The sequence below is a fragment of the Hydra viridissima genome, unplaced genomic scaffold (assembly GCF_058129835.1).
Source record: "Hydra viridissima isolate aposymbiotic clone 2 unplaced genomic scaffold, HvirCarnegie_v1 scaffold_17, whole genome shotgun sequence".
In the NCBI taxonomy this organism is placed as follows: Eukaryota; Metazoa; Cnidaria; class Hydrozoa; order Anthoathecata; family Hydridae; genus Hydra; species Hydra viridissima.
The window spans coordinates 3061576-3084095 of NW_028324316.1; the positions used below are offsets into that span (position 1 = coordinate 3061576).

Below are 22520 nucleotides of genomic sequence, written 5' to 3' on the forward strand. Positions count from 1 at the left end.
CATTGAGATTTTAACTATATTATTTAAAATTACATTAAAAAACATTTAAAAATCTCATTTTCATAAAAATAACTAAATTAGTTACATTTATGACAAATTTTACACTAAATTTATTAGAACTGCTATTATTCATTTTCATTAATAGAAACGATATCGGTTGTTCCGAGAATATTTATCTTCAACATTTTCATGAGCGTAGCTACTTTAAGTAACCTTGACTGACATTTCTCTATTTCGTATGCTGTTGAGAAAGACGTTAAAACGTACTATATACATTTGCGAGACACGTCTGTTTCTGGCCATATAAATCAAAGCGTTTAAGCCAGAGTTAAGTTGGCAAAAAACAAGAGTCCATAAAAGTATAGTTGTTGCGTAAGGGATTCTAGAAGGGTTTTTAATCATTACTGATGCCAAATGATAACTAGCTAATGAGGATGGAAAGTAAGAAATGACAAGAGTTATGGAGATAATCATAATTGTCCAAGTTAGTCGTTTTTCAATATGCGTGCTCCTTCTAAGTTGTATATCGTAATTTCTAAGGTGTTTTTTTGTTCCAATCAATAAGGAGATATTTATCATTATCACTGCCGTAAGAACAATAATCATGTATGAACCTAGGCTATAAAAAAATATAGATTGGTTATAAGCATTTTGTGAAATAGCAGCAAAAGCGTACCATGTTGCTAGGCCAACAGATATCAACAGAAGAATTGTAACACAAGGTATCAAATAAAGTTCTTTGAAAAGAACTCCGCATATTTTGTTGTTGTAATATACAGCAAGAAGGCGATCCAATGATATCAGCAATATTAAGGAACCTGAAAACGACATTGGAAAAACGTTCCAAAACGCTCTAACTGAAATGTGCATACAATTAATGTTCTCAGAAAATTTTATCAACGTTATTTGCAAAGGTAGTTGCACTAACGCAATGACTAAATCAATAAATGATAAAAGCAAGACCAGTTTATCATTTCGCGAAAATCGTTTTTTGATTTTTCTTTCCCTACATACTCCAACTATTAGCAGTAAATTTGATATTAATATAACTCCAGTTACTATTCCATAAACAATGGTTAAGACATCACCTTTACTGTGGATGATAACAGTTTTAAAATGGTACTTACAAACCTCATTGGTCGGTCTAAGCATACTCCTTTTTACTAATCTTAAAACAAAGTTAGTATTTCTTTTATAACTCAATCGTCTTCGAATTTTCTACTAATAACATTTATTATATTCACAAACAACCTTAACGCGTATAACTCGCCGACCTTTTTTAGCGCGAGCTTATTTGTTTACATCTGGACGTTGTTAACAAAATAAAAACAAAAAAACCGGATATTTTTTCCATGGCCATACAGCAGCAACAGTAACAGTTTAGCGAAAGATTGAACGGTCGAAGGTAAAAACTGGCTTAGAAATGGCAAAAGCGTAAAACTTTTCTTTTGGTTTTCATTTTAAAAAATAATTCAATTAGAGAGCGCTATTTTTTTTTTTTTTTTTTTTTTTTTTTTTTTTTTAACTCTTTAGCTCTGTTACTGACCAAACCTGACGTTTTGTGTTAAAAGCTTATTTTTTTAATCGCATGCAAATTTTATTATAAAATTCGTGTTTAGCTTTTTTAAAAAAGTGTAAGTGAAGTGAAGAAACAAAGGTGCTAAAAAAACATGGTTAGAATAACTCACTAAAACTTGTCTGAAGTTAACAACATCTAATGGTACGAAAGAATAAATAAAAGGATTAAAGAACGATGTTTTTGACCTGTTCAAGATATCTTAAGGGGTCGCGAGGAGTCATGCAAAATTGATTTTTTAAAAACTCATCTAAATGGTGTGCTAAAAATGGTGTGCTAAAAATGGTGTGCTAAAAATGGTGTGCTAAAAATTCTATAGAAAAAATTTTGTTCTTGATGCTTTAATCGGACAAAGTGAAATTCAATCAAACCGAAGGTTAAACCCTAGAACTAGAATGTAAAAATCAGAGAATGCTTTATTAGTCACAATGCAAAACAACAAAAAGCGTTTTTAACAATTACTTTTTGGACTTTTTAAGACTCATTTGCTTTTACGGTTCTGATTTATAGTTCCTTTGTAGTTGTTTATCTAAAAATAACTTCAAGATCAAAACTTTCAACGGTCAACCTAAAAATATATGAAGTAAGCATTTAATTTTACTTATTGATGGTCAACCAATTCAACGCATATTTACAAAATTACTTTTTGTCCGCTTATGGACTTGCAACGCTTGTCCGCAGATAATAAAAACAAAATCTTTAAGATTTTTCAATTTCAAAACGTACCGTACGGGCAAAACAACGTCGAATATAAAAGCGAATGTGTATGCAAATTATGCTTTTTGTATTTTTTTTTTAAATTTTACTAATATTACTTTTGAGAAATGAAATTTAAAGGTTAAACAACAAAAAATCTACTTAGTTTCCAGCCAAAAGAAGTTAGCTTTAGAAAAAGCTAGTCGGTTTTTATGTTTTTGTCTTTTATAACTTCTAGAATCAGAAACTCAAAATCACTCTAGCTATACTTTTAATTAATTAATTTTTTGGAAACTGGAAATTAAGATGCTTACTTGCTAAATTTAAGAGCTTCATTTCCTCAATTTAGTTCCTTTAGTTTTTTCTTGAATTTAAAGTTAAAAGTTAAGATGGAAAAAGAAAACTCAAGTATACCAAATTGTATTGCAAGTGTTCGTAAGCATCACAAGCAAGCTTATGCGTACCTATCAAATGCTTTGCAGATTGATGAATGTGAAGGTATTTTATCTCAAGACTACAGCTTTTATTTTACAATCAATTAAAAGTGCTTTGAGACTTTCCTGCTCTTGAACTCTATTTACAATCAATTAACAATGCCCTAAATTTCTAGTACTTGAATATTGTACTATAATATGCACTACAGATTGTTTTAGAAGCAAAAGTTTCTTTTTACAAAGATAACTGTGCTGAAGATGCCAAAAGAGCATTAGATGAATATACAAAAGGTGTGCAAGAATTAGAAAAAGGAATAGAGATTTCTTTAATTGGTTCAGGTAATTTTGAAAAATTCTTCACTTTTATTTTTGTAATTAGTAATTTGCTGTATTTTCTTCTTGTGCTACATGTTTACTCTATCTTTACAGTTAATAATTAGGTTCTGATTTTGATCGAGCTAGGAGGCTCCAAGAAAAAATGTCCAGTAATCTTGCTCATGCTCAAGGAAGAATACAGGAGTTAAGTAAGGCTGTTATTTATTTAAGTAGGTGTTGAGTATTTCTTTTTTTAATTTAATTTACAATCAATCTCTCAGTTATGTTGTATTGGGCTCAAAATTTAGAAATAATATTTTGGTGTCTGTGCTATTATTTTCCTTAAAAAAAGTCTAGATAATTTTTTTTTTTTGACTTGATAGTACATTGAACTAATAGACACTATGAAGAGATAATCTTTTATTTACTTTTTTAACTCTTAGCTAGGTTAACTTTTTAGTATTTAAAACTACTTTAGCTAAAAATATTGGAGAAATGGCTTCTAAACCGTTGACAGATAAATCAGAGAACAAAGAAAAATCATATCAAAATGGAAGTAAAGTGTCATCACAGAAAAATATTGTGCAAGCAAATGATTTTCCTAAAATATCTGATAATAGACCTAGAAAAACATCGGATTTCCAGAACAAGATTAAAAAATCAGTGAGAAATTTCTTTATAATTTTATTTCCTGCAATGATTTAATTATTTAGTCAACAAAATAGCCTAAAACACTAAGCTTTACTGCATGCATTGATACCAGTGTTTTGAATATGGTGTAGCATTACTTCCCAAATGCTTGGATGCATAATACCACAAGGCACTACAGTATATTTCTTAGATGGTTGTATATCAGACATTAAATAAAAATCCTGTTTAAATTTTGCTTTCAAAGATACTGAAGGAGTTAGTCTTAAATGTGTCTTTATAGTGCCATAAAGAAAACTTTTAGGTCATTTAAAAAATCTTTAGGGTTCCTCGTCCTGAAGTTATTTAAAGTTGGGATAATTTAGTATTTCTAAATTAAAACATTACTTATTAACAAACATTACAACTTTTTTAGTGCTACTAGAAAATGTTTTTACAGTAACTACTAAGAATATTACACTTTTGTTCATGCAAATTTGATTTTCATAGCAACTAAGACCGAAATCTAACAAAATTATTAATTTTTAATATGCAAATTATTTTGTAAAACAATAAACTCTACATAAACAAAACACTGAGCTAGACGATTAAAGTTGTTAAATAAATCATCAGTAATAATGATAAATCATCAGTAATAATGATAATTTTGTTTCATTTCAGAGTTTATTTTTTATAAATACTTAGAAGTGACATGTCAATATGGTTCTGGTTAAATAGGATGGTGAAGTTGTTAGTTATTGTGGCAGTCTTTGAGTTTGTCAAAAATGACTTTGCAGGTAAAATATTTGTTTATTTATTAACAAATATTTTATTGACTTCAAATATTAGTAATAGTTTTAATGGAATATAGAAATAAGTGAGATATTAAATATATCAAAAGTATCATTTTAAAACTCTGAATTTTTTTATTGCTACTCTATAGTTAGTATCAACCAAAATATTTTACTACAAATATTAACAATTTCTAAGAGTGCACAGTGAATATATGATGAACTGGTGTCCTTCTGACTAAAGTCACAACTTTCAAACCAGGTTTGGTTTGAAAGTTGTGACTTATTATTGTTCAAAAAATTAAAGATTTTCATACCTAGCATATTGGATTGATGAAATGTAATTCAAGAAAGAATGACAAGTATCTGAAAAGAATACAGCAGGAATCTTGACAATCTGTTTGTCAATCTGCTACTTAGAAAACTCAAACTTGCATTAGTTAACATAACTTTATACTATATTTATGACTTTTTAGGGATCCCTAAATATTTTAATGACCTACAATTTTTCATATATATGGGAGCACAAAAAGATTTAAATGAAAAACTATATCAGTATATAAATATTTAAAAAAAGTCACTTGAAATACTTTGATATATATATATATATATATATATATATATATATATATATATATATATATATATATATATATATATATATATATATATATATATATATATATATATATATATATATATATATAATTTTCAGACTTACCAAGTGGCTAATAAAAATACTCCTGAGCAAGTGTTTTCAAATCAAGCAAAAAGAATATCCCATCTTAAAAATATTGATAGTAAACATGCAAATCTTATACTGAATGAAATTGTTGAAAGGTAATTTATATTTTAAACATAAAAGTTGTATTTTGACGTTTTTACTTATTTAACTTTACCTATTTAACTTTACCTATTTATATTCATCTCTTGTTCTTTTGGTATCTTTAGCACAGTTGTCTTTGTTTAAAGAAACTTTTTGCTTCTAAAACAATCTGTAATACACTTATAATACAATATTCAAGTACTAAGTTTAGTATTTTTTCTTTTTTTATTCTTTCTTTTTAGGGGCAGAGGGGTATCTTTTGATGACATAGGTTGTTTATTGTTTTTTTTTATTGTAAAAATATAATTTAGTTGCTATGTTTTTGAAGTTTCTATCCAACTTTTGAAATATCATTTGAAAAATAATAAAAAAAGATGGTTTATTTCTTATTTTGTATAACTTTAGGAGGAATGGAGAATGCAAAACAAATTTTGTATGAAATAGTTATCCTACCTGCTTTAAGACCTGAGGTAAATTTCTGTTTATTGAAATTATATTGCAAATATATCCATGATACCTCTAATTTTATTTTGTCTTATAATCTTGATAAATCAATCTTGAGTTGTAAGAATCTAAGGTTCAGGATTATTTTTAAAAAAATTACCTGAAACCATGAGGGTTTTTTTCAACTTTATTTTTCAAAAGTTATTTATATTACATTTTAGTTTGTAAACAGGTAGTATTTACTAGTAGATTTTTTCTGTCTTCAGCTGTTTACTGGTTTACGGGCTCCTGCTCGTGGTTTACTTCTTTTTGGTCCACCAGGGAATGGAAAAACCCTTTTAGCAAAAGCAGTTGCAACACAAGCAAAAGCTACTTTTTTTAATATTAGTGCTGCGTCCTTAACATCAAAATGGGTAAAAAAAAAGTGTTTCTTTTTATTTATTTTATCTTAAAATTTTTTGTCTTAAATTGCAAAATTAAATAAATAATCTGGTTGGTTGATGAAGAACACACACTTTATTTTAACACCATTACAGGGCAGAAAAATTTGCTGCAAGTTTTGAGTTTCATTTAAAAAGAAAAGAGCAGAACTTTGAAAAATTTTTTAAAATGAAATCCAAAACTCGCATTAAAATCAATTGAAGTTGAATATATTCTAACGAAATGTAAAAACCATAAAGTTTTTACTGTTTTTGTTTTGAAAGGTTGTAAAAGTTACATAAAATTTATATTGTAGAGAAACTTATAAATTCAAAATAAAACATTGAAAATTATATTCTAAAATATTTAAGAAATTTAATTTCATTGTTTTGATCACTAAAAACTGTTTACAGTTGTTAGTAACAATGAATTTCTGAAGTTATAAAACAATTGTTCATTTTGATATATAGGTTGGTGAAGGGGAAAAAATGGTCAAGACTATGTTTGCTGTAGCTAGAGAATTGCAGCCATCTATTGTTTTTATTGGTAATCATACTATTTTTATTAAATTGATTAATAATATAAAATTATTAGTATCATTAATAAAGTTTTATTAACTTTTTTTCTTATTATCATTGCTTTTTACTATTAGTTTCTGTTTTAAATAAAAACTTTTGAATAAAGACTTTTTAATTGAGCTTAGAAATAAGAGTTACTTGACCAAGTTAACATATCAAATATCTACCCTTAGAAACAGTGGCTGTTCATTAAAAGTCATCTTGACTCCTTTTTATTTAGTTTAAACTATTATTATTAATCACAATGATTGTGATAAACTTATGCTCCCTTTGAGATTGTACTAATATGATCATTCTTTATGGCAGCAAGTTCCATGGTTAAATAAAAAATTGCAATTCTTTTACAAGCACTAGGCTGCTGATGCTTTTTTGAGCATTAATCAAAGCTTATAATCTACTAAAATTAAAATGTTGCATGCAGGAAGAACTATCATCCCTGAGCAGTTCTTATGTGTTCTACATAACTCAAATATAGGGGATGTTTTAAAACCAACCCAATTGTTTATAAAACTGAGACTAAATATTAAGTTGTTGTTTGTTTTTATCTTTTAATTTTGTCATTTAGATGAAGTTGATTCATTGTTGTGTGAGAGAAAAGAAAATGAAAATGAAGCAACTAGAAGAATAAAAACAGAGTTCCTTGTTGGCTTTGATGGGGTATTGTTCTATCTCACATTGTATACAGGATTCCTCTTTGTTAGATTTTGATTAGAACCAATAAAATTATTGGTACCAACTGCAAATATAAACTGTGACACTTTGATAAAGACTGATGGAATTTTTACAGTTTTTAATTTATTAAAGTGTTTTTAAAATTTGCTGTATGCTGCTTTTTTTTTTTTTTTTTAATTTTTCTCCATTTTATTTTTACTTTTGTACCCTGGGTAACTTTATTAAGTAACTTAAGATATGATATTCTAATAAGTACTTTTTTTATAATATATATTTTAATAAATGTTAAGTGAAAAAAAACTGTTTTAGGTTATAAGTGAATCTAACGAAAGAATTTTAATAATGGGAGCAACAAACAGACCTTGGGAGCTTGATGATGCTGCATTAAGGTAGCATGTTTTAATTTAAAAGGACTTTTAAAAGTTGTTTGATTTAAAATTTTGCTTCTGTTAAACTTTCCAGTTTATTTTTCATTATAACATTTTGAACAAGAATTAAAAAAAAATCAAAATTTTTTTTTAAAAAGATTTGAAAGTAATTTTAAAGACAGTGATCCCAAAATGATGCAAGTGCAAAACAGTTTGTTGTGCATTTGTAAACATTTAAAATTTTTGAGATTTTTAAAATCAGAAATCAGCATCCTTTTCTTTAGATTATTCAATTGAAATTACTTTTCAAAAATATATATATATTTTTTTGGTTTGTTCTTTAGGAACAATACTTAGCATATCTTGAAATATTTTTTTTTAGTATATTGATTTTTACAAATTATAATAACTATTCCAAATTTACATTAATAATATGTAATTAGGTTTATGGCATATTAAAGCTCTTTGTTAATTTTTTTTAAAGGCGGTTTGTAAAACGTGTGCAAGTTCCATTGCCAGACATCATTGTAAGTTTGAAATATCCTGGAGGTTTTAATGAACACTTCGTTAAGTTTATGATGACTGTTTCATTATCTGGCAACCATTCTATCATTTTACTATTGATAGATTGCTTCTGAACTAGCTTATGAAAGAGTATTAACTCTTAAAGAAGTGACCCAGATAAAACTTCTTTTGATTAATTTATATGGATTCTTAAGTCTTCTAAAGTCAAGTATATATTACCAGTATTAACTCATATATTAATTGAGATAAAGAATCGATGTTAAAGTCATTATCTGTTTATTAAAGTACTAAATAATTTTTTTATTTCAGACACGAAGAGATATTCTTAAAAAACTGTTGTCAAAAGAGTCTAACTGTTGTCTCTCTGAAGAAGATTATGATAAGTTGGCAAGGTACTAATGCAAAATAAAAAGTTTCTCAATTGCTTTTAAATTAAATTGTTTTTAAGTTTAATTATCTGCATGTGGGTTTTCTTGCTATAGGTTAACTGAGCAATACACTGGCAGTGATATAGCAGCATTAGCAAGGGATGCAGCACTGATGCCTGTTAGAGGTTTGTTCCATATGCTATAAGTTAAATTTAATTTAGTGAAAAGTTTCACTTCAAGAGTTTTTTTGATTTGGTAGAGAAGAGATGATTCACTTTTAATGTTTTTTGATAGAGATTTGGTAGAGAAGAGATGATTCACTTTTAATGTTTTTTTTTTGTTCAACATTTTTTTCTAAAACTTTTATGCTTATAGAGTTGAAGATGGAACAGCTAAAGACTGTTGATCCTGCAAAGGTTTTTTTTATTTCTGTTTTTTAAAATTATATTGTTACATGTTGCTGAAATAATTTATAAGCACAATTTAATCTTAACAGAAGGTATTTAAAAGCATTATAGTAAAGTATGTAATATGACAGGAAATATTATTATATTACATAAAAGTATTATAATTTACATAAAAATAAAGCATATATGTCAGCAGACTACATTATTTGTCATCATGAAACATTATTTGATTGCATGCAACATGTTGCATCCAATCAAATAATGTTTCTAACAAACAATATTTCATGATGACAAATTTTTTTATGATGACAATGTTGCAACATTGTCATCATAAAAAAATTTGTCATCATGAAATATTGTTTGTTAGAAAGCTACATTTGCCATCAGATTTTTTATTTTCAGTTGATAAGTAATTAAACTATGAAAGTATATAAACTAAAGTAAATTACAAAATAAATAAAATACTAAAAAAACTTAGCAAATAAAAAAAAAAGATTTTTTTGATATCTTTATTGTAAGCAATTTTACGTAAATTGATTTACGTAATTGATTTACGTAATTGATTTACGTAATTGATTTACGTAAATAGAATTACGTAATTATACGTAATTTTTTTTGTTTACAATGTAAAAGTTCAGAAAGTAAACAATATAATTTTTAAAAAACGATTTTTGCTCTGAACTCTAATTTTAGCCCACTTTTTCCAAATACATCAAAATTTTTTTTTTTTTAAATTGACAATTTTCTTGTACCAAACTCATACTGGTATATATTATTTATCATACGATATATTGGTTGATTGAGTTTACATTTATATTATCTCGAAAAAGTAAAATCTTGAAAATAAGGCTATTTTCAGGGAGTTCAAGTTTTCATGAAATCAATTTTAAAACTTTTCCATGAACTTTCCATGAATCATGTGGCGTAATTGTAACTTGTTAATGATTTTAGTAAAATGCTTTATATAGTAAATACCATATAATAATTTTTTGTTTTATTTTGCCTCAATTTGTAATATATATAAAAGACTATATAAATGACTTTATACTTCTAATTGGCGCCAGTCATTCGTTCATTATGTAGGCTGGCAAAAGGTTTTATAACCTCATGATGTGATTATTTGTTGTTTGTAGGGAAAATTGATTTGTTTTAGATGCGTGGATTAAAGCTTTCTGATTTTATTTCTGCGATGAAAACTATTCGACCCAGCATTTCAGCGCAAAACTTAAGTAAATTTGACGAATGGAATTCAAAGTTTGGCCTAATATGATTGTGTTGAAGTGAGGATTGGAAACGAAAAGCAAGGTTGTTTTAGGAGATATTTTAATGCGTTGAAAAAATGAGGCACAAAAAAAAAAATCTCTCTTTCTTTTTGAATTACCAACTATAAAATCATTAATAAAATTTTAAAAAATATTTTTTTTTTACTATATCTAGGCAGTACTTCTCATCAATGCAGTTTTAAAACATAAAGTGGATATGCAACAAAAAGCCTCGTTTTAATTGTTTTCAAAATTGTATTTTATATATATTAAAAATTTATTTGTTTAAAAGGAATTAAAAAAAAAATAAATGTAATATGATTACGGCTAGTTTTTGCCATTTATAAACTTCATATTTTCAATATGCAAGATTTTTAAATGTTGTACACGCAGAATGACAACAGCTATTACAAATGGAGTACGAAAATTTGAACTCGGTAAGGCGCTCACCTGCGTTTTTCAGTCCAACTCGCCTGTGTGAAAGATAAACCTTTAGGAGGCCTCCAACTCAGATATGCTACCTATAATGTTTTTTGCAGTTGAGCATGTGTACAGTAATTCATAGATAAAAGTACATATACAGTATTGGACAAAACATTTGCAACCAAATAATGCTAATTTAGTTTCTTTATATAAAAGTGCTGCATTTTTTCAATTTAGAGAAATAACTATGTAACTGTTTAGAGACAAAAGTTCTTCAAGTTTTATTCATCACAAAGTTCATTATTTGTACACGAAAATTAATAAATTAATCAAAAGTATTAAAAAAAGTTGATTTCCTTCTGGACAAAACAAGTGCAACTCGACAAAATGTTGACCAAGCTGTATTTCGCTATCAGTATTTCGTGGCGAATCCTTTGTTGTCGATCACAGCCTTGCATCTTCGAGGCATAGATTCGATCAGGTGATCAACGAAACTTTGTGGAATCGCTGCCCAGGCCTTTCGGATTTGTTCAAACAGTTGATCCTTATTACGAACACCTTCACGATTAATTCTGCGGTTGACGATCTCCCACAGGTTCTCGATAGAGTTGAGATCCGGAGATTGAGGCGGCTAATCTATCACCGATAGGTGGTTGTCTTGAAACCACTGCTTGACTACTTTTGCAGAGTGTTTCGGATCGTTGTCTTGCTGAAAAACCCATTTTATTGGCATAGTCCATTCAGCATGAGGTAACATAACATCTTTCAGGATATTTTTATACATGAAACGGTCCATTATTCCGTCGTTTCGATTTATTGGACCTAGACCGTTAGCAGAAAAACACCCCCAGACCATTATATTGTCTCTACCATGCTTCACGGTCTTATGGCAGTAACGTAAATCGAGGCGTTTTCCGGCCGGTCGACGTACACGGCAAATGCCATCGCTCCCAATGATGTTGAACTTCGATTCATCACTGAACAGGACAGTTCGCCATTTCTTCACATTTCAGTCAATATGAGATGTAGCAAACAGGAGTCTTTTCTTCTGGTTTTTTAGTGAAATCAGCGGTTTCTTTGCAGGGCTTCGAGAAAACAATCCGGCTTCAACAGCACGTTGTCTGATTGTTCGATCCGATACAGGCAGCTCTAATTGATTTTGTATCTCGACTGATGATATCCAAGGATCCTTCTTGACGGATCTGACGATCATAGAATCCTCTTTAGAAGTGGTGGAACGCGGTCTTCCACCTTTGTTATCTACTGCCAAAATCCCCGTAGAACGATATTTGGAACATAGTCTTGATACGGTCCATTTTTTCACGCGATATTTATCACAAATACTTTTTTGTGACATTCCACTTACGTAATCGCCAATAATTTTCTTTCTTAGTTCCAATCCAAGACTGTCGGGAGCCATTTTTGCACTTGAAGTCATAAAAATGATAAATATTTCTGGATGCTACTGGATGCTTCCAGATGCTTCTTCTTGAAACTTCTGGAAGCTTCTGTATGCTTCTGGAAACTTCTGGATACTTCCTTTAATTATTAAAAAACTTCCGTGACGTTGACACGGACCAGACTTAAGAAAATGAAACAAACCAAAAAAGTTGTACTTGTTTTGTCCGCTGCAAAATGGCACTTGTCAACGAAATTCTGCCTGTGTGCTGTCACCTGTCAGCTGATTGCTCATGTCATGGCATGCTATGACTCCAGACTCTATATATAATTACATGTATATAATTACACAGTAATATATACATGAATATATACAGAATACTGTATATAATTACACAGGCCAACAAAAATATTTATTGCATTATTTTTGATATTTGGAAATGCTAGAATATGTTTTAAAAGGCTTTGTTTTTTTTTACGAAATTTTAAGGAAAATAGATAACAAATAAATAAAAAAAAATTACTTCTATGTTTAAAATGAACACTGGAGCATAAACATAATCCTATCAGTCTCCAAATTTTTGTATATTTTTTTTTAAAAAAAACTGTAAACTTTAGTTTTGGAAAGGATTGCTGACAATATCGTTTATTCATAAATACTCAATCGGGAAAAAACCTTAACCTGTAGCTATTTCGTTCGAAACATTTCCTGAGTCATCTCGATTGATGCTCCAACAGTAATCTGCCATGTGTTTGCCCCGACGTTCTCGTTAACAGTCTTCCACCTAGATAAACCGCTCTCCTTGACTTCCACTCAGATCTGTAAGTTTTTTTAGAAAATTTGTCAAGATAACTGTTTATAAAATAAAACTTTATAGTCATTTTGCATCCAAGATCACAAAAGACTTTCAACCTTCGGACAACTAAATCTGTAAAGTTTTCTGCTTTTTTTTATTTCGATGAAAGTTTTTTACAACAGCCACAACGACAGCCAATCTTTTTTCTCCTTTCTATCCATTGTTCTATTATTTATAAGTATTTCGTGGCCCGTCAAAAACTCCTGCTTTTTTTCTTTATTACAAACCTGGCAACTGTTGTAACTATGCACAGAAAACAAACACTTTCAGTCTTTAGTTTTTTAACAAATTGGTAATAAAGCCAAGTTTAAGATGCAGTTGTGGAAAAACCTTTTCTGCCATCGGTTCATTCTTAATTTTTATCATGCTCACTGCGAAAATGTCGCGAATGGGACACTTTATGCATCGATTGTCCCACATGCACAGTGATAACATGGATATTTAATAAAAACTTTCTGCTGACCATGGAGAAAGTCATTTTTAGATCTACGCAAACAATCCAATTGTGTTTTGGTGTTACATGAGATTTTAAATGGCACGTTTTTTTTTACTTATACAAAGAGAAAACCGTAAATCATGATAACATTCAACAAGAAATTAATGATAAATTTTCAAATGCTGATTACATTAAAGATGATGAATCAAGCAACGCAGATGACATTACCAAACATAGAATCAGTGTAAATATTTCAAGTTGCAAAATGTGCATATTTTAATACGTGAAAACCATGTGCAGAAAAGTTTGGAATCTCTCCGTAGAACGTTTCAGTATAACTCTTTGTCTAGACGATTCCATAGCACTAAAGGAGATAAAAACTGCTTTTTATAGAGTAGCTTCTTTCATCATCGCTCGTGATGATTATGAACACAAGTCAATAAGAGATAAAGTTATTAGTCACAAGTGCAACGAAATACACAAGGAAACAATTGGCAAAAAATGGCAGTGGAGATTTATTTTTGTGAAATTAGAATACTTGATGATGCGATACGGGCAACTGACGCGGAGACAATTGGATTTATATATGGAGGTACACATCCAAGTATGCAGCTAATATAAAAGGACTTACCCATGCAGTTTAAGGCTGAATAAGTTAAACGAGTAATCTATATTTCTAGACAAATTAACTGGAATCCACTTTGAAGTTGTAAGTAACAATCAGTTTTAAAAAATTTTACCTTATTTTAATTTTAATGGGGAGTTAAAGTCTCATAATGACAGTAAAGATTTATTATGAGACTTTTTCTGGGGAGTAAAAATATGTCGGAGTAAAAATCTTATACAACATATTTAATCAAGTTTAGCGCCGGATATTTAATCAAGTTAAGCGCCATGTTAATGTCATGGTAAGTCTCTTGCAAATAAACAGAATGACCAATTGGGAAAGAACCAAAAATATTGCTATTATGCAAATTTGTGTTTGTACTTATGTCTATTTGAGGAAACAATCATATTATATATTTGATCTAAAAAAAAACAATAATAGGGTTACCTTTTTTATGTAATTTTTGAATGAAAATGCTCATGAAAAAGCTGATTATAAAAAAACTTATAAATAAAATATTGCAGAAAAAAAAAAGGAGCATATCGACAAAAATCAAGCTTAGATTATAAATCAGCGTTAAAAAATATGTAAAATATTTTATTAAATATATGATGCATTAGAGAAAGTTTTTTTTGTTGGCTTGTGTTATACTCCTACTTTTTAACACGCGTACTTTTTAATACGCGTACTTTATTATACGCGTACTTTATTACACCTTGCAAAATTTCATTTCAATTTTTTATGTAATTTCTTGAAGTCCATCGAGAAGTTAGAAACACCCACGTGTATAGAACAATTTTTTTAACTCAGACAAAGAAAAAAAACAAAAACATAAGCGAGGAAAAGGGGGAGCTTCAGCCATTTTGAAGTTCCCAGATTTACCCAAACCTATGCTTGTATTAATTCGGAGGCTTAAATAATTTTATGAAATCCTGATATATTCTAGATTAAATACTACTAGAAACAAAATTGTACATTGTATTATTATTAGGATATATTTACAACATAATTTACAACATCATTGCAAAAATAAAACATTTTTTAACTCCTTGTTAGATCCTTAAAAATTTTTTTTTTAAGTTTCTTTTTTCTAAAATAAGCCTTTAAGCAGAAAACCAACTATACTTGTCGAAAGTACAAGACAATTGCGTTTAAAAACTACAAGATACTTTATCCATTAGGATAATTTTGTTATTCATTAGGGCCTTTTATCAATATGACAGAAGTACAACAAGTGTCAACTTAATTTTATTTTTTAATTCAGATAAAGCGAAGAAACATGAATTGAAAGACTATTGTTTTTCAACCATTTAACAAATCCTTTGGTATTGATAAAAGCGAAAAAAAAGATTTGCTGAAACTGTGCACGTTTATGCCAAATGACATTCGTCTGCTTTATGACTTACTTAAAGGATTTTTTTGATGACGTCAGTGAAAACGTTTAAGCCGAAAACCTTTTTTTTTTTTTGTGTTTTCACTGTGAAAAAAATTTTGAGGTTGATCTGACGAACGGATTCTAATTTGAGGAAGAAATATTTTCAAGTCAATAGAAACCTTGGTATCGAGGTTACCCCTGTATTACATATAACAGCCCCTACACCGCATGAAAGAAAAATTCCAGGGAATGGTATTGGATTTAGTAGTGAGTATCAGCGTGTCCATTATAACTTCAAAAAATTCTTTCAATGTTTTTTTTCTACTTAAAAACCAACTTTGTTTGAATGTGTAAACGGATTTAGCGTTTGTTATAAGTACAGCAAGTCCGTTGACTTTATGTTAAACTTCAAATTTGAATTTCTCAAAAACATCGCTTTTATACTTAGCACATTTGTGCACTACACCATCTATATATCAATGATTTATTTCTATACATGGTATTGTTGCACACGTTTGTTAAACAACAGCACACAGTGAAAATCTCCATGAAAAAGGGTATTAAAATCGGTGTAATTGAATTGATTTTGCTACGTTAAACGTTACGTATACAAGTGGAAAGCTGTGTTAAGTACTGCGCGCCATTCAAAAGTACAACTAAAAAAAAACGTGCCCTAAACCAAAAAAAGATAAATATTACAATACATACTTTACAAATAATATAGAGCTAATCTTTTATTTCACTTTGATCTTTAAATGTTCCTGAAAATAAATACTACTAAACAAAAGGTGAATTTATGTCGTCATCGTAACACGTCACAATGATGATTGGCGCGCAAATTGGAATTACGTTAATCTCAACTTGACTGCAGCTAATTTTCTTACTTACAACTTTCTGAGTGTTATCCAAAGAAGCTGGTGAAGTATTATCAGTAAAAGCAGGTGAAGTGATAGCAACATTATTGTTAGTGCATTCGTTAGGTAGACATTTTGAGAAGATATGACTCAGTATACGTTGAACCTTTGTTGCAGGTTCCTCCTTTTCAATCTGCAGTGGTGAACGTGAATTGCTTAAAAAGCTTTTCTTTTTTTCTATTTTCTTGCATTTCTTTTTTTTTGTCAATAAACTTTTGAATGCAAATTGGAAATAATCGTTCAAACCCCCGTATAACCACGGGTTTATCGAGGCATTGCAGTAAACAAGACCTTTGCAAATATAATGCACAAGTGGGTTTACATGAATGTGGAAGGCAATTAAAATCTCGCTGATGTGATGTGGAAGCATGCAGACAAAAAAGACAGCTAAAAGTATACCAAAAACTTTTAAGGTTTTTAAAGTTTGCTTAAACCTGACAACTGCAAAGGTTTCTGAGATTTCATTCAAGTCAGCTCCGGCAATAAGCGAGGTCAAACTATGTCTCATTCTTGATATCGGCATACGAAAACTGTTATCATACCAGGCACTTATTCGTCTTCCGCTGTATTTTCTTTTAAATTCTGAATCGCTTCTAGATAAACTTCTGCTGCTCGCAGACCGACTGATTTCTTTGGTTTCAAACCAATTGTTCTCCATGCTTTTGCTTCGCCCCTCTTGCACCATCACACTAGATGCCCGATAAAGCGTTGAACTACTTTTTCTTCGGTTTATACTCGATGTTTTTTTTAAAGTCTTCATGGTTTTGGAGCTGTAATTATTATCACTAGATTCTTCTAAATTAAAAAGTGATGACCGAACGTCTTTCAGCGAAAAATGCTTTGCACTTTCGATTGGTCTTCTTTCATTAAAGTTGGACAGCGAAATGCTTCTTCTTTTAGCTGTAATTCTTGGGTGTGATTTCTTAAAATCATTTGAATCAACGTAATTGGATCTTTTTTGTGTGCCGATAAGGTTGTTTTCTTCCAAAAGCATTGCGTTGCTTTTTGCAGATGTTTTTCGATTTCGGTTAAAAAACTTTATGGATTTCCTATTTTTTGACCTCACCGTGTACCATATTTGTATATACAAGAATGACATTATTACTAAAGGAGAGATGTATTGAAGAAGGAAAACAACTAATACGTAGACTATCGTTGAATTTTCTGTTAATTCTTGAACGCAAAAATTAATTTTGTTCCCACGCGATAAAAATAGGTTCGGTAGTCCTAACAAGACCGCGAGTAAATTAACGAATATACAAATCAAAATTGATATTTTAAAAGTAATTTTTGATGCTATTTTTTTGCGCAATATGACAAAATATCTTTCAAAAGCAATGGTAACCAAGGTCAAAACGTTTGCCATCATAAGAACTCTCAGTATCGGTTTCAAAAACATGCATCTAATTTTCCCAATAAAGCTGTTTCCTTCGTAGAGTACAAACACAGGTATCCCAGAGATCAATATCAAAATGTCGCTAATACATAGGTTGCAAACAAATAGGTTTGTAGAAATTTGAAGGTTTTTGTATCTTAAAGTGGCGAGCAATACTAGCATATTGCCGAATACGCCCATTACAAAACCAAAGCTGTATACTCCGGATAGGAAGCCAGCCGAAAGTAAAGTATGTTCCAGAGTCTGATTATAATTAAATAACATTTTCTAATAATAAAGTTTACCATCAAATGTTGAAAACATTCATGTGTTTGACACTTTCTTTTTTTGTTGAGCTTGGCAAACAGTGTCAATTGTTTGCTTTCTCAGTTAACGCATGCGTACTGCTGTCAGTAAGCAAAATATTGCTGGCTCATGTAAGTACTGTCAAGTAATGTGTATTGAAAAAAAAATAATGTAAAAGTTTCAGGTGGCTTTTTGACACTTGTTAGCATTCCAGCTTTAAAAAACGTTGCTTCAATTTTCTTACCAGTTAAAACAGCTTAAAAAAAGAAATCGATAAAAAAAAAGAGTTTTATGTTCAACTACTTGGCTTTGCAGCTCCTTCTCGTAATCTTACTATAACTAATAAAACAACATGATGCATGAAAATAAAGAAAACTACAAGCTTAGTCTCATCCGTAGGTTTTCGCATTCCATACGACGCACCACTAAATGTTCAATTTATTGATTCTTCTTCTTTACTTGACAATTGCTCAAGACAATATCTGAGACAAAAAAAAATGCCATAAAATACAGATTGTAAAGTTGAACCTGCTTAAAAGATCTGCTTAATCGCAGTTTATACAAAAATGATATGATCGGAAATGCAAACATAAAATACTTGTCAAAAAGTTTAAAGATTCAGAGGATTATCGCAGAAATGTTTGCCATCCGCTTTAATATATTTTCATTGGATGCTTTAAAAACCTGAAAGCATTATCTAGGGAGTTAAAGAAATCGTCGGATGAGAAATTCAAAGCTATTTTCATGTGATTTGTACAAAATGCAAGAATGATCAAACTCATACATTCTGCATTAATGACATAAAAATTGCGTCGATCTTAATTATAAGATTTTGTTACGACTGGAAATCCATGTTAAATTGAAGAAACAATTCAATGTTCAACGAGTCTCTCTAGTATCAACTTATTGTTGAAGAAAAAAAAAAAAAAAAACCTTTTAAAAAGTTGACCTTTCTCAATAAAACTGTTTTACACATTGACGTACCCAACGCCAGTTCTTCTCGACTTAATCCATAGCATTAAAGCGCTTAAACAGTCGATGTTGTTTACTAAATATATCGCTGCTTTACTTTTGTGTTTTATATTGACTTGAGCGCATGTAGGTAAAATTGGTTCAAAAGTTGTTATCAATGATTAAATGCTCTTAAAGTAAGAATTAATGGCATTTAAAGAAAACTGATATGAATAATAATGTAGAACGTGAACGAAATTTTTAATGAGCACAGTTGTGCAAATAAATATGGACGAGATTACTATAATTGTTTGCTTTAGGCAAACAGTAAAATAAAAATAGGTTGAGATAATAATTTTTAAGAACTAATATGCCTTTGTAGGTTACGATTAGGGGGTTTCGGTTCTTACAGAATAATATATGCAATCAGAGGCGTATATGGGATTTATTTTGGGGAAGCCGAAAAGATACCAGAAACAAGTCAATTTAGTGATGGCTGTAGTGGAAAATCTTTTTTTCTTATTATCAATTTAAAGGAGAACCTTACAAAATAAAATTCATCCAAAAGAATACAGATCAACGATAACACCTCTGAAACAGAACAAGGCATATTAACATGTTTCGCCTGCAATCCGTCGTGGGCGGAACCTGTTTAACTACAATGTTTTTACTTTTTCGAATGTATATTTAAACTACGTCTGCCTCGTTTTGAAGTATACGTCATTTCGCAAAAGAAAGAAAAACATTTTAGTAAACAGAATTAAGCAAATGTTTCTGTCAATCATTAAATTAAAGAAAAAGTTTTTGGTTAAAACGAAGTTAATAATAAGGAAATTAAGATAATAAAGTGCACGCATGCGTAGATGATAGGTGAAAACCAATTGTATTTGAAGGAGAAACACTTCTAGTGAAAACTTGTGCTAATTACTTTTGCACGGGTTTACATTCGTTAATTGCATAAAAGTAGAATGGTGGAAGTTTTAGATATCAATAAAAAATGATTTTCTGTAGGAAGCTTTTTTTAAAGTTTGAAAAAAAATTTTTTTTGATAGTTTTGTATGCAATATTTCATACTTATCATATATATCCATAACATATATGTATTAATATATATGATATGTATTAAGCCATGGTTTTTACGTAAAAAATTTAAAACGTTAAGATCATTTTTGGTGTATCGGCGTTAATCCATTTTCTCAGTGAAACATAAATTTATGTTTTGTGAAACTAATTTTGAATGAAATTTTTTCACGAACATCAGCGTTATGCATAAACACAATTAATAATATAACTTAGATATAGAAAGGTTTGATTAATCACAACCCACAACACCACAACCTTAAAGCATTTTTTAAAGATTCATTTAGTTACTGCCGCACCAACATTTGCCGATAAAATCTTACGCTTGCATCAGTAAATTCTGTTATCGATATTTTAAATCGATTTATTCTATCGATATTTTAAATTGATATATTCAATCGATATATTCTATAAAACTTATTTAAAAGTTTTATCTCATTTTTTTTTAGTGAAGCAAAAAATAAATCGACCGTTAATTTTTTTAACAGAAACATCACCACAAACTGATGATAAAGTGCAAAAAAAAGATTTGATTTTGATTTCAAAATGCTTTAATAAGTACGATATAGAACTCTTAGGTAGCAACTAATAAAATAACGGTCTACTGTCTTGATTGATAGAAACCGATTAGAAAAAAAAGACCAATTGTTTTTAAAACCTTCTTAAAACCGAAATCAAACTTGTTCTTCAGTAGTTTTTTTGGAATTCGGAATGTCATAACGCTACTCCTTCTTTAACTAGTCAAAAGAGTCACGTTAAAGATCTTGAAATGACACTGCCATCTACAAATATTGATCTTTCTTGTGACTTTTGCCATTACTTTCAACTCCACTCTTTTAAAGTGTCATTTTTTGGATTAATTCATTCAAGAGCTATTTTGTATTAACGGCGAAATAAAGTGGTTTTATAAATGTCAAGGGATTTTAAAAAACAATATTCTCTCTCTCTTGCTTTTTGACTCAAGGAGTTTTAAAATATTGGTGTAAATATTATTTCTCATTTTACTGTTTTTCCTTAAAAATTTTTGGTTGATTTGGTAGGCGGGTAGGTTTTTAGAAGCTGTTTACAAACAACTTAAAACAAAAGTATTTATAATGTTAGAAGCAGGCCCAACAAAACTACATCAACTTTAAAATATAATACTAACATTTAATCAACAATAAATGTTAATGAGTAATAAAGTTAATAATTTGAAAAGGAAAAAATCATTTTATTTTATATTCTTTGCAAAATGCATTTCTCAGTCTAAAATTGTTTTAAATTTTCAACTCTCTTTACCTGGAGTTATGAATTTAATTTTAAAAATTATTTTTTTAATTTTCTTTAATGAAAATTATGCTTGATAATTATGAAAATTATGCACAAAAAAATCCCTGAACATATTATTAAGAGAATCCGTCTGCAATCATTTACTAATCAAATTTTAACATGAAAAAAAAAAAAAAAAAAAAAAAAAAAAAAGAAAAGAAAATAATTTTGAAGTTTTGAAATTTTAAAATCTTTTAAAGACACTTCCTTTTTATTATATTCAGTTCATCTTGTTTGATATTTTAAAAACCGATTCAAACACAGTCTTAGTCGCACCTCTTTTTCCTATTCAAAGCCACAATTTCTTTAAGTTAAGATTGTAAAATTAGCAGCGTTGATAGAGTACCCAAGCCGTGTAAGGTCGGAAAGGGTACCCAAGCCGGGCGCCAAATAGGCATATGATATATTCAGTATATTTCTAAATACGCGAGGTAGTTTGTCTTATTTGTTTTTGTAAACACTAGTAAATCCAATATTTGTTATTGCACGGGGTTCAAATTTACATCCAAGACTTTTTTTGCCAAGTTCCACATTTCGCAAGGAAAAACTAAAACGAAATGATTTTCTAAATCTACGAATCGCTCGGCTAACTTTTGTTAACGACTGCAGTGTCCATAGCTAGTTTTGATAGATTACTCAAATTGAAAATTAATACTCCCGTTTTTGCGTACGTCAATAGAATTGATCGCGTACAACTATACCAAAAAAAGCTTACCAAAACACAGAAACAGCTTAAAGGAAGTGGAACAGCACTTAATTCTACTACAACTTCAAAAGACTAAATTACAGTTAAACCATTTAATGCTTTGTGTAAATTAAGATAAGATTGGGTAATAGATAAGCGAGAAAAAGTTCTGGTCGGAATGAAGATGATTGAACTAGTGAAGAAAAACTTAGACAAGCGATTATCATTCGAATGCAATTTTTATTTACATTTCAAATCTAATTGATCAAGCCCAGTAGATGGCTGAAATAATAGGGGAGAATGGGTAGGAGTGAACCACTTCTTTTTTTAAACAGTTATACCAATGAAACAAAAAAGTGAAAAAAACTAAAGGATATGGAGACTGGGGCAGCTTAGTTTATTGGGTTTCTAATAGTAATAAAAGAAATATCAAAATATCTCCGAATTTTTACAGACTTAAACAATAATACATGAGGGGAGTGAACCATGCAAATTA

The 22520-nt window shown here is 29.4% G+C and overlaps 3 protein-coding genes across 8 annotated transcripts; 1 reads left to right on the forward strand and 2 right to left on the reverse strand.

Moving 5' to 3' along the window:
• Positions 1-177: 177 nt before the first annotated feature.
• Positions 178-1203, reverse strand: LOC149877098 (uncharacterized). The gene has a single exon (XM_090074591.1). It carries the CDS (start codon positions 1150-1152, stop codon positions 205-207), a length of 948 nt encoding a protein of 315 aa, XP_089930717.1. The 5' UTR covers positions 1153-1203; the 3' UTR covers positions 178-204.
• A 1090-nt stretch (positions 1204-2293) lies between these two features.
• On the forward strand, positions 2294-10673 carry LOC149877099 (spastin-like). 4 transcript variants are annotated; one of them, XM_090074587.1, is made up of 18 exons: positions 2294-2340; positions 2650-2770; positions 2950-3045; positions 3147-3230; positions 3500-3684; positions 5155-5279; positions 5508-5536; positions 5671-5735; positions 5976-6122; positions 6600-6675; positions 7273-7364; positions 7689-7768; positions 8232-8274; positions 8582-8664; positions 8755-8825; positions 9016-9056; positions 10201-10352; positions 10485-10673. In XM_090074587.1, the coding sequence occupies exons 2-17, from the start codon at positions 2662-2664 to the stop codon at positions 10315-10317; spliced, it is 1443 nt and encodes a 480-aa protein (XP_089930713.1). In that variant the 5' UTR covers positions 2294-2340; positions 2650-2661; the 3' UTR covers positions 10318-10352; positions 10485-10673. The 4 variants fall into 4 exon arrangements, with proteins under 4 accessions (XP_089930713.1, XP_089930714.1, XP_089930716.1 ...); XM_090074588.1 differs by lacking the exons at positions 2294-2340; positions 2650-2770 and having other exon boundaries at positions 3136-3230; XM_090074590.1 differs by lacking the exons at positions 2294-2340; positions 2650-2770; positions 2950-3045; positions 3147-3230 and adding an exon at positions 4354-4445 and having other exon boundaries at positions 3582-3684.
• Positions 10674-15973: 5300 nt separating this feature from the next.
• On the reverse strand, positions 15974-19176 carry LOC149877100 (uncharacterized). Of its 3 annotated transcripts, none has more exons than XM_090074678.1 (2): positions 18985-19176; positions 15974-18482 (listed from the first exon to the last, which is right to left on the reverse strand). In XM_090074678.1, the coding sequence occupies exon 2, from the start codon at positions 17977-17979 to the stop codon at positions 16183-16185; it is 1797 nt and encodes a 598-aa protein (XP_089930804.1). In that variant the 5' UTR covers positions 17980-18482; positions 18985-19176; the 3' UTR covers positions 15974-16182. The 3 variants fall into 3 exon arrangements, with proteins under 3 accessions (XP_089930804.1, XP_089930803.1, XP_089930802.1); XM_090074677.1 differs by having other exon boundaries at positions 18950-19176; XM_090074676.1 differs by having other exon boundaries at positions 18934-19176.
• Positions 19177-22520: the final 3344 nt, after the last annotated feature.